The sequence below is a fragment of the Danio rerio genome, chromosome 18 (assembly GCF_052040795.2).
Source record: "Danio rerio strain M-AB ecotype USA chromosome 18, GRCz13ab, whole genome shotgun sequence".
NCBI classification, from domain to species: Eukaryota; Metazoa; Chordata; class Actinopteri; order Cypriniformes; family Danionidae; genus Danio; species Danio rerio.
Genome location: NC_141038.1, coordinates 34,800,152 through 34,812,300, shown reverse-complemented (window position 1 = coordinate 34,812,300; position 12,149 = coordinate 34,800,152). Strand labels below are relative to the sequence as shown.

The following is a 12,149-nucleotide window of genomic DNA, read 5'->3' as shown; positions in this document are numbered from 1 at the left end:
TGTGACTCAAGATTGGCATGTAGATGCCTTTAGGAGAGGAATCTTATCAACCATGTGAATTTTCAGGCAGATCGGACATTGTTTGGCTGAATTGTATGTAATTTCCTGTTACCAGCAGGAGGCGCTATGACTGTGACTCTATTGGCATGTAGATGTCTTCATGAGAGGATTTTAATCAACCATGTGAAGTTTCAGGCAGATCAGACATTGTGTGGCTGAGTTATAAGCCAAACTACCTTCTGCCAGCAGGTGGCGCTATGACTGACTCTAAATTGTTATGTGGATGTGTTCAGGAGAGGACTTTTATCAACCATGTGAAGTTTCAGGCAGATCGGACATTGTGTGGTTGAGTTATAAGGACTTCCTGCTCCATGGCGAAGCGTTGAGGTTTGTCATGCTGCCACGGACACGCCCCTCTGCAAAAACTCTAGATGATACGATGCTGATACGATAAAATTTGTGGGAGAAGTTTGTTACAGTGTAAATCATGACATTTCCTGTGGCCAGCAGGTGGCGCTATAACTGTATCTGGATATTGGCATGTAAACGTGTTTAGGTCAGGAATTTCGAGGCAGATTGGATATTGCATGCCTGAGTTCTAACGACTTCCTGTTTTGTGGCGAATAGTCAAAGTTTTTGAGGCCGCCACAGACACGCCCATCAACGAAAACTCAAAAGCTTCGGAATTTAACATCGCCAAGGCCTTTAGATGACAAAACCCAATTTTGGTGTCGATCGGATAAAATCCCTAGGAGGAGTTCGTTAAATTACGCAAAAACGCCACGCGACTTCCTGTTGAATTTGAGATATGGCTCCAAGTGACTTTTTCGTATGTTTTGGCATGTGATTCGTAGATCGGGGGCTCGTCAGTTTAATTTTTCTAGGTGGTGCTGTTGAGTCATTTTGCCACGCCTACTTCCGAAACCCATAACAAACGTAAATGTTCACCACTTCTGAGGCGTGTGCAACGTTTTGTGAGTTTTCGGGCATGTTTAACCCCGCAAAATCGCAATTCATTCTGCGGAAGAAGTCGGAAGAATAATAATAAGAAACGGAGCTATTCCAATAGGGCCTTGCACCGTTCGGTGCTCGGTCCCTAATAATGGCAACAATAAGAAAAGAAACAAAATCTGCATTTTGTCATGGCATTGGAGTTTACATATCGGCCTGTTGTGTCTAATATGAATATAGCCAAGCCATTCACAGATATTGCCAGATAATCACTTTACCACTTACCTAAAAACCAAAGGGCATATCACTGATCTTCTTTTATAAAAGAAAGAGCACATAATTTTGCAGCTACAGAGGGATGTCCAAACTTTTGAATAAAACTGTATATATGATTTTTCCGCAAAGTCATACAACATACATGTAGCAAATAAGGTAGTAAGCTTAATTTCAGATTAGCCAACATTCCTGGGTTTAGGTAAATTTGTCAAAAATGGTTGAACGTTCATCAGGACCTTGATGTGAACAAACAGACATATCTCTTTCCAAGTAAACAGAATTGTTTTATAAAATTATGTATGTGAAATAAGTGAATGGATACAGCATGAGTGTATGTGTGCGAGTATATTAGGGAAAACTTTGATAGCCAAAGCTGGAACCTCACTCTATTCATAAAAATATATGTCATCATATACAGTATGCTTTAAATGTTTAAGCAAGAGGTACGTACACTGGTGGTTTTCATCTTCAGGTGATAGACAAGCCACTTGTATTGAAACTGAGTTTCCTCTGCATTGACGGATTTTGGATGGATACAGACTTTCCCATCAGCCTTAGTATACACCTTCACAGGCCTACAAAAAGAATGATTTCAAGAATTACTTTACAATGCTGTTACTTTGACTAAAACTTTAGAATGTGACTGTAAAAGAAATCTAGTAATTTAAATAAAAATGCTCATCAAATCAATTGATTGTGTTAGAAAAATCAGAAGCCAAATGAGCATTTTAGAATAATTTTAAGCAATAGCTGCTAACAATTCAGTGTTGCATACAACAAATAAATCATGTTATAAATTTATACAAACTGAAAACTAAGGCCTGACTAGTGGGGAATAAATCCTTTCAAAATTTTCACTGGACCCTCAAACAAACAATTGAGTTTTTTGTCATAAAAGCAACTTTGTATTCTAATACATCTGCTAATTATAGCAACATTTAAAAAAAATAAATTTTCTTTATTGTTTTTTACACATTCAAATACAACTTACAAATGCAGTCCAACCAGCAATATACAAACAAAACAGACGTATAGTCATAATAGATTAATACAATAAAAATTTAAAATTATAATAATAAACACAAAAAGAAAACAAATAAAAAATAAATATATTTTTTAAATGCTGACCTTTTATTTAATCTAAATTAGTCTAATCCTCTTCAATTTACCTATTTCTTGCAGAATTTATGTTTAAAAAAATTATCCATAAAAGGTTGCCAGATTTTATAAAATTTGTCTTTTTCCTTTTTTAGGTAGAATCTGATTTTCTCCCGTTCCAAATGTTTCATTGCATCCCTCATTAGATGTATATATATTTAGGAGCAGGTTTCCAGATTAGTAATATTAACCTTTGTGCTTGTAGACAAACAAATGGAACTATATTTTGTTCTGTATTGCTTTTACTTATCTCAAAATCAGTAATGGCTAGAACTGCAATACAGGGATCTGGCTCTATTAGCTTTTAAGCTATTTTTGAGAATGTTACAAAAATATTTTCCCAGCAAGATGATCATTTTGGACATTATCCAAATGTGCACATGCACACAGCTCTTTTGTCTTTTTTTCATGAATGAGTCGTTTATATGCGTTAACATTACTTATTCATAACATAGACTACAGGCCAAGTTGGAACATAAAAATAAAATAAGCCCTCTGTAACATCTTAACATCTCAACACTCTAAATAGGCCTGGGTACATACACTTAACCTTTAAATTGGCCAACGCACCAATAAAAATAAGGCGCAGTAGGTAGTGCTGTTGCCTCACAGCAAGAAGGTCGCTGGGCCGAGCCTTGGCTCAGTTGGCGTTTTTGTATGGAGCTTACATGTTCTCCCTGCGTTTGTGTGGGTTTCCTCCGGGTGCTCTGGTTTCCCCCACAGTCCAAACACATGTGGTACAGGTGAATTGGGTAGGCTAAATTGTCCGTAGTGTATGAGTGTGTGTGTGAAAGTGTATGTGTGTGAATGTGTGTGTGGATGTTTCCCAGAGATGGGTTGTGGCTGGAAGGGCATTCGCTGCGTAAAAACTTGCTGGATAAGTTGGCGGTTCATTTCATTTTCCATGACAGCGGTTTCAATGCAGCGAGTGACCTAATCATCTTCCCTGTCAGCTCGCTGGACACTGCTCCTTAGTGCTCTACCGTAATACACAGTGTATAAGCGACCGCCGAAATACTTTGGCGGCTAGAATGACTGTTCGAATTAAACAGGTGGCTGGCCTGACCGCTGACAAAATTCGCTCTTTTTGACATCTCTGTCATAATTTATTATACCTTTGCAGGGATGGATTTCAATGTTGTAACAAACAATTTGATTACTTCCTCACGCTAATCGAAATGCACCACATGACTGTTTATTTACTGCGCAAGCCCAAGCCTTGCATGACCCCGTCTAAAATGATAGAAATAAAGTCCGAACCCAGCAAAGATCTTCAGCTCTAGTCTGAACTAGTAACATTGTTAGGTTGAGCTGCAAACAATTCAAGGATTTACCTGGATCCGCTATGACTAGCTGCAGCAACGTCCCGCGGCTGCTTTCCTCCTTTCATGTGCGACTCGGCGGGTTTGAGCCTCATAATCCCTAACGAAAAGGTCTTTTTGCTGAATTTACATATTGCTTCATTGCCACATCGTTAAATTTACACTTTCCCATCTTTGCATTTTGAACCTCACATCAACAAACGCATACAAGCGTCTGTAGCCGACCTACCGTAATAAACTAATAAATCACAGAGACTGTCATTTCTCTCCTGTTTCACACATACTAAATTAATCAACTATTAGATGTTTTACTGTGGACCACTGTGCTTCCCTATCGTCATTAAGAACACCGGCTGAAAATTTAATACCTACACCCACTTTACGGTAAAATTTAAGACAATTTAAGACCTTAATTTTCCAGATTTTAATTTAAGACATTTTAAGATTTTTTAAGGACCCGCGGGAACCCTGTGTGATTCTATGCTTCCTGCCCAGACCATAGCTAGTTTTCTCATTTACGTATTACTGCTACCCAACTTTGAGTGAGTGCTGTTGTTTACATTTATCTGCTGTTAAACAGACATCTGTGTGTATTTGTCTTATCCTAAATAAAGAAGCAGAATATGTGAAACTACTGGGTTGTTAATTAGATCAGGATGTATAGGTAAATGTGAAAATGGTAAAGGTGTTTCTTCTATGTTTACCCATAATTGGTATTGTTTTTGTATTCAGTAAGCCATCATCTTTATATTACTTGCCCACCTGAAAGTTTGGTGGACCCATTCCCCCATTTGATTTTGGTCTCTACAAAAATGACTTTCTTATTCTAGGCATATTTTTTTTTTTCCAAACAATCTCTGAAATTATTTTATCAAGCCTATGAAAAAAAAAACTCTGAAGGATGGCCATTTTATATTGTTAATTCTTCCTGTTAATGATATATTTATATGAGACCATCTCTAGATCCTGTGATATTTGATCAAGTAACACTAGAAGGTTCTTTTTGTATAGCTCCAAATACATTTTAGTGATTTTTAATCCTAAATATTTAAACTTAGTTGAAGCCTAAATAGGTAGAAATTCAAAAAGATTGTTGATCAGCTAAATTATTTATTGGAAATACTATTTATTTGTATAGTTATTTATTGGAAATAGTATACTCTTCTCCAAATTAAGTTTACATCCTGAAATGTCCCCAAATTTCTTTAACACAGAAATTATTGCAGGTATATATTTCAATGGGTTAGTGATATAGAATAATAAATCATTGGCATATAATGATACTTTATGCTCCCCTCCAAGTTGAATGATACCACTCTAATCAGTTAGAGGTCATAGACAGATGGCCAGTAGTTTAATTGCCAATGCAAAAAGCATTGGGAATAATGGGCAACCCTGTCTAGTAGAGCGACTTAACCTAAATAGTCAGATCTAAGCTTATTTGTCTGCATGACACAGAGGAGTTTTGATAAACGTTGTACTAAAACCAAACCTTAATAGGGTCGAGAAGAGATAATCCCATTTGACCCTGTCGAAGTGCTTCTTAGCATCCAGCGAAATTAGTGTTTCAGACTGAGAGTTTGATTGATAGGATATGATGCTGGATCAAGTCAAAATCTTTTTCTCTTTTATATATTAAAGAAATTGATGCTTGGTAAAATGTGTCTGGAAGATCTTTCTCTAATTATTCATTAAAGACATCTATGAGAAATGGGTAAACCTCTGCGAAAAACATCTTATAACATTCTGGTGTGTACCCATCTGGGCAAGGTGACTAGAAGATTGTAGGCTATTTATTGCAAAATTAACCTCTTGCAAAGTTATGGGTTCATCTAAAAGCTTATCAGTCATCTAATTTCAAGAAAAAGTTGAATTTTGAAAAAAAAAAAAAAAATGAAAACACTGAATGGGAATAACAAATCTACCAGCAAAAAAACTGTTGCTGTTGCTTTCACAGCTTGAGGAGAAAAATTAAAACAAAGCTAAACAGAATTCTCTCTGCTCCCCTTTTAGGTTTTTGTGTATTTTAGGCCGCTGAACCTTAATTGTTAAATTTTAACACGGCATAATAACCAATGACGATAGCATTATTAACAGGGTTGATCATCCATCTAAGATTAAAGCTCCTACTACAAAAAAAAAAAATAATAATAGAGAATAATATATATATATATATATATATATATATATATATATATATATATATATATATATATATATATATATATATTTATACACACACACACACACACACACACACACACACACACACACACACACACACACACACACACACACACACACACCTGAGACTACTTTTCATTATAATGCTTTAACACATTTTCTTCTGGTTGAATAATTTTTCGGTATATCATAGGGAGTCAAAGGAATGTCTAAAGCCATCAATCATGATAGAATTTCTAGCTGATTCAAATAGGCTGTGCGTAATCTTGGCTTCCCGGATTTTTCTTTTCAGTGGGCTGAAAGCTGAGAGCAGTTTGGTAACTTCCGGGCCCATGTTCAGAAAAACATGTACCTGAGTTCCGTTGAGAGTGTTTCCCATTTCCTCAACATTATTGATCATCTCCACGTGTACTGAGCAAAAATACTCTAGCTCGCCTGCTAGCTCTAGCAGGTATATAAGGTTTCCATACCATGTAGTTGACCAGCCAAACATTAAAGCGCAATTTGCAGCAGGCGCCCAATGTAATCGGAGCGATCTATTGCAAACACATTGCTATAAAGGCACTATCTGAAGATGTATTTGCATACGTGAATCAGAAACATTTCCATTTAATAAATGTGCAAATAAAATATGATGGACATACTTATTAATGATTCCTACTTGTCTTCCTCGGAATGAAGAGTATAGGCATAATCTGATATGTAGTGGGGAAAAAAGAAGAATGAGTTCATCAGACACTGGATTTGAACCGAATTTATGCTTTGTGTCAAAACATGATGCCATGTGTTTTACGAGCTGCGCCACTGACACCACAAAATTTTACAGCTTTACATCGCACTATTTCTTTTTTAATCCACTCAGTGCGATGTTCAGACCCAACTGGGTTAACCGCATCAGCTAAACTCTCCCACTCAATTTTTTTCTTTTGTTATTAATTCCAAGGACAAACTTGCAAAACACCGTTTTTCTCCGGTCTACCTCCGAAAGCAGCACCTCCAAGTCACATTCTGTTAAAAGTTTCTCTTTTTGCATTTGCTTTTTCATTGGGTTTTGCCAAAGTATAGTAATTAGCATATTCAAATAGGATAGGGGGCAGGGAAGGGTTTCGTGCACGTGCGCTTAGTTTCACGTTTATTCGGGCAAAGAGAATATGCGTGTGATTCGGCGTACGCAGTGTTTCATACATCTGATTTTTTTTTTTTACTCCGTACGCACATTTGCAGCTTTGTGCATACACAATGTTTTAGTATGATTTCAATGCAAGTCTTCTTACATTAGGCCCCAGGTCTGCTATTCAGCTCTCCAGGGCATTCATGCAGCTAGTATTATTTTGGATGTTGTTCTACTGTTGGACCCCCATGGGTTGAGAAAGAAATCAAAATCGCAGGTCAAAGAAGGCAGATTTCCAGAACACACCCACCATTTACCCAATGGCAGCTTAAAGGTTTTTAGAAGCTAAAACTAACTCCCCAAAAGTTCAATTTGGTTTCATTCTGCCAGAAAAAAAAATTCAAATAGAACATTGCTTTGGACGTATTTTGTTTGAAATTATGCATTTTTAGTTCATACAGTACTTCAGTTTTGTGAAGTAAGAAAGCAGCCCAGAAAATGGAATGTAGATGGAAGAAATCAAAGCTAGAGGTTTTTCGTCTGGCCTGGAAATAAAAGTGCACTTAACTTTAAAAAAACTTTAAAGTCTGCCAGATCTGCTTATTTTTCAACTTTAATAGAACAAAATAAACACAACTCTAGGGTCCTGTTCAGCACAGTAGCCAATCTGACAAAAATAAATCATCAACATACATTTCTCAACACAGTAGAATTGACTTTATGACTTTTTTCATATGCAAGATTGATGATATCAGAAATAAAATAAGCAACATTAATCTACCTCCTACAGTATCGTCCCAATTAGAGCACTTTAGACCATAAATGAATAAACCTTTTTTTTTAACAGTAGGGGAGGAAGAACTGTCTAAACTGATCAATTCGTCCAAATTAACAACGTCTATGCTAGATCCTATACTGACCAAATTATTAAAACAATTGTTTTAAGAAGTTTCTGAACCTGTTCTTAATGTTTTGAATTCATCTCTATTTTTAGGATATGTTCCAAAAACCTGTAAACTAGCTGTCAGTAAGCAACTTATTAAAAAACACAGCTTGATCCCCAAGAACTGGTAAATTATACAACCAGTTAAAACCTGCCTTTTCTATCAAAGATACTAGTAAAAGATGTATATGCTCAAATATGTTCCTTCATACAAAGAGACAATATTTATTAAAAAAAAAAATCTGGATTAGAGCATTTCATAGAACAGAAACAGCACTCCTTAAAGTTACAAATGACCTCTTTCTTCCATCCGATCTTAGTTGCATTTCTCTCTTAGTGTTATTGCACCTCAGTGCTGCATTTGATACAATCGATCATAATATTCTTCATGATAGCTTTGAAAATTATGTTGGTATTACAGGAACTGCATTGGCCTGGTTCAGGTCTTATCTATCTGAACGTTATTAATTTGTATCAGAAGCGGCATCATACAGATCAAAAGTACACTGTGGGGTACCACAAGCTCCATTCTTGGTCCCTTAATTTCACACTATATATACTACCGCTAGACAATATCATTACAGTTTTTCTCAAATGCTAAAACACATATCACAAACAATTCCTTCATGCTCTCCAATGTCTAAACACAACATCCTTTTCTAAAGCTACATAAACACAACCACACCCTCTCACTTCAAAACTCAAACCTTTACACCAAAAGAGCAACTTGAAGCTATCAAAAATGTAAACACTATACACATTGTAACATATTGTAACCTGCATTCTGGAGATAAACATTCCATTTAACATTCCAGAAAACAATTTGGGTGAATCGCCAGGACAATAAAATCACTTGGCGACGAAAAGTCTGGCTTAGTAATCCGTGGTGACATGTTAACAAGTCTGGGAGACTTCACAAAACCACTCTCTGCCTACTTCAAAAGAACATGACAGATAAGATAAGAAAGAAAATGAACTCATCAAATCCAGAACCAGCACAAAACCAATGTGTTATGTTTTGTAAACTTTGTATCTCATTTCTGACTTTTCTTACCTGTGTAACATCTCTTATAACCTGTATGCATGTTCCATTTAGGCCTTTGTAAAGCATAAATATTGTAAGGATATGAAAAATTATGTTGATGTACTCTCAACCCCCCCATGTTTGGTACCGATGGGTTTCTGCTGACATTTTACAACACATGATGCATAGATCGAGACCATAACTCGCATTGCTTTATTCTTTAAAGCCCTGTATTAAATGCCTGTCCGCATGCTTTAGGCGGACGCTCAAATTTGCATACGAGCAGCCCAGAGACAAAGGAAGGTTCGTGCGCAAACTTTCCCCTGAAATCATTGGTCAGAATGCTGTACGGGTCGTCACGTGACCCGCAGGTATAACTCATTCTGCCCTCCCAAACATCTGGGCAGAAAGAGAACGTCCCAAAAAGGAACATCATTGACGGTGGTCCTTTTAAGGGCCACACGGCTCTTCACAGCCGCATGGACTTTCCCGCCACGTTTTCTTTATTTTCCGGCAAAGTAAATTCAGTTTAAAGTTTGCGATCGTGTTCGTCCGAACTGCATTACAAACTCCACGCATCAAAGGACATCAAGAGTAGTTTTCATCACGACGGAAGAGAGACGCATAAAAGAGACCTCCAGACATGTAAAACCAGGTGATTTTAGTTATGCGATTAAGCTGTGCCGTATCCACGTATTCGGTTCAGAAGCCGCTTGTCTGAAAGAGTATTGAACGGGCTAATGAATGCCAATGAATTGGCAGCGTACGCTTGCACAGGTGTGCTTTAATGCTAATTAACCTAGCATATAAGCACACGTAGAGCAAGCAGACGCCATCCTTTTCGCTTCAGAGACTTTCTGATCGAGTCGATGAGGGTTCCTCCTGCTGTGATCAAGCGATTCCGAGCGAACGAGAGCATTCTCCCGGTCCAGAGTGTGTACACGCAGCGGCAGACGGTCGAGCTGGGTTTCTCCCTTGCCTGGCGTTCTTTGGGTCCAGTCCTCCAGAGCGGTGTGTATAAAGTTGCAACATCACAAAGAGAGCAACACAGTCGTTCAGCACGTCCTTTTCAGGATGGCGCTCCGACTGTGCGTTTCTGGATGCGGTGGTTTCCTGTCCTCGGATGATGGGCACGGGCACTGCGTTGCATGCCTGGGGGATCCAGCATGTTAATGCGGTGCTCGCGGGCAGTTCATAATGTCATTGCGATGCCATGACTGTTGCGCAGTAGACCTCCCGCTCCTCCAAGCACTCTATCCAAGCTTCGGGCGGGGGAAGCGATCCGTCTAACAGATGGTAGCCCTTACGCTCGATGACACTGGAGACCAGATGTCCACCGCGACATCGGGGGGTGGGCTTTCATTGTCTGATGATGATCCAGACCCGCTCGCCCCCTCCGGGCAGGTGAGCGCTGTCAAAACGGATCCTGAAAAGGACATGTTAGCCGTGCTTTCCCGGGCTGCTTCGGCCGTGGGTTGGAGATGGTTAATCCCCCAGCTCCGCGGCTGGACCGACTAGATGGGGGCTACGTAGAGGACCAGAGGGCAAAGCCTTCAAAGCCTCTCTTCCCCTTCTTCCCGGAGGTACACACTAGGCTCACGCGGTCTTGAAGGGCACTTTTTTTTTGCTCGTGCTGCGTGTCCCTCCACCCTCACCACTCTTGACAGTGAAGCGACCAGGGAGTATGTGGCGATTCCTCAGGTTGAGAGCACGATTGCGGTCAATCTTTGTCCACGTGGCGCCTCTTCTTGGCGGGGTCTGCCTCGTCTCCCATCCAAAGCCTGTAAGTTATCTGCCTCTCTCGGAGCTAGAGCTAACAAGGCTGCGGGCCTGGCTGCTTCCGCCTTGCATGCGATAGCCACCTACCAGCTCCTTTCTCCCACCCCTCAAGCCTCCCCTCCGGAGCTCGGTTGCGGAGTGAGAGCGAATCTCTTACCTCCAGCTCTTCTGTGGGACCCGCGTGCTTCCCGAATTAGCACACCCACTCCGCGCTGCCCCACTGCTGGTACGTCAGCGATTATAGCGATGAGTCCATTAGCGAAAGCTCTGCCTGCCTGGTTAGCGCGGGCCAGCCCTCTGTGGTGGCTCATACGCACAATCAGACTCAGCTATGCGATTCTGTTCGCGAAAGGGCTCCCCAAGTGCACGGGTGTGTATTCACCAGGGTCAGCCCCCTGTCCGCCCCTGTCTTGCGAGAGGAGATTGCTGTCCTCCTGGCGAAGGATGCAATCGAGCCGCTCCCTCTAGCCGAGATGGAGAGCGGGTTTTACAGCCCACACTTCATCGTGCCCAAAAGAGCGGTGGGTCACGGCCAATCCTAGATCTGTGCGTTTTGAACCGCTATCTGCACAAGCTGCCGTTCAGAATGCTCACGCAGAAGCGCATCCTCCGGTGCGTTCGTCCTCTGGGTTGGTCTGCATCATTAGACCTGAAGGACGCGTATTTCCATGTCTCCACTCTTCCCCGCCACTGTCAGTTCTGCGGTTTGCGTTGAAGGTTGAGCTTGGCAATACAAAGTCCTCCCCTTCGGGCTCTCTCTGTCTCCGCGGTTCCTCACCAAGCCCGCGGAGGGTGCCTTAGCGCCCCTTCAGCTCGCGGGCATCCGCATACTCAATTATCTCGAACGACTGGCTGATTTTTGCCTACTCTCTGAGCAATTGATTATGCACAGAGACAAAGTGCTCCGGCACTTCCACCTGTTGGGGTTTTAGGTTAACCAAGAAAAAAGCAAACTCGCCCTCGTGCAGAGGATCTCTTCTCTCGGGCTGGAGCTGGACTCGGTCACCATGGCAGCCCGTCTCTCCGGAGAGCGCGCTCAGCTGATGCTGTACTGTCTGAGAGAGCTCGACAGTAAAATAGTGGTCCCACTAAAACTATTCAGAGGCTCCTGGGGCATATGGCATCTGCAGCCGCTTCTCCCCGCTCGGATTACTCTATATAAGACCACTTCAGCACTGGCTTCAGGATCGAGTCCCCGGATGCGCATGGCACGTGCGCGCACACTGAGTCTCTGTTACTGCGCTGTCACCGCGCCCTCAGCCCTTGGAGCGAGCCCTCGTTCCTACAGGCCTGAGTGTCTCTAGGACAGGCGTCCAGTCTTGTTGTCGTTTCAACAGACGCTTCCAACACGGGCTGGGCTTGAGGGCATGCGGTTTCGGACCTGTGGAAAGGTACCCAGTT

General features: G+C 40.9%; 2 protein-coding genes across 7 annotated transcripts in view; one reads left to right on the top strand and one right to left on the bottom strand.

Annotated features, from left to right (window-relative positions):
* dhx36 (DEAH (Asp-Glu-Ala-His) box polypeptide 36) overlaps positions 1-12,149 on the bottom strand; it is a 237,013-nt gene that overhangs the window by 16,060 nt on the left and 208,804 nt on the right. For all 5 annotated transcript variants that reach the window (XM_087292499.1, XM_087292498.1, XM_087292500.1 and 2 more), the window contains one exon: positions 1,679-1,802. In XM_087292499.1, the coding sequence (XP_087148625.1) occupies positions 1,679-1,802 (124 nt within the window). The remainder of the gene's footprint in view (positions 1-1,678; positions 1,803-12,149) is intronic.
* Positions 1-12,149, top strand: part of LOC147832874 (uncharacterized) — a 36,553-nt gene that overhangs the window by 14,367 nt on the left and 10,037 nt on the right. The window contains exon 1 of one of the 2 annotated variants that reach the window (XM_087293296.2): positions 9,366-9,677. The exons of the other annotated variant lie outside the window; for it this stretch is intronic. The gene's annotated coding sequence lies outside the window, so the exon portion shown is untranslated. Of the gene's footprint in view, positions 1-9,365; positions 9,678-12,149 lie in introns of those variants that run through there. 2 annotated transcript variants of the gene reach the window in all.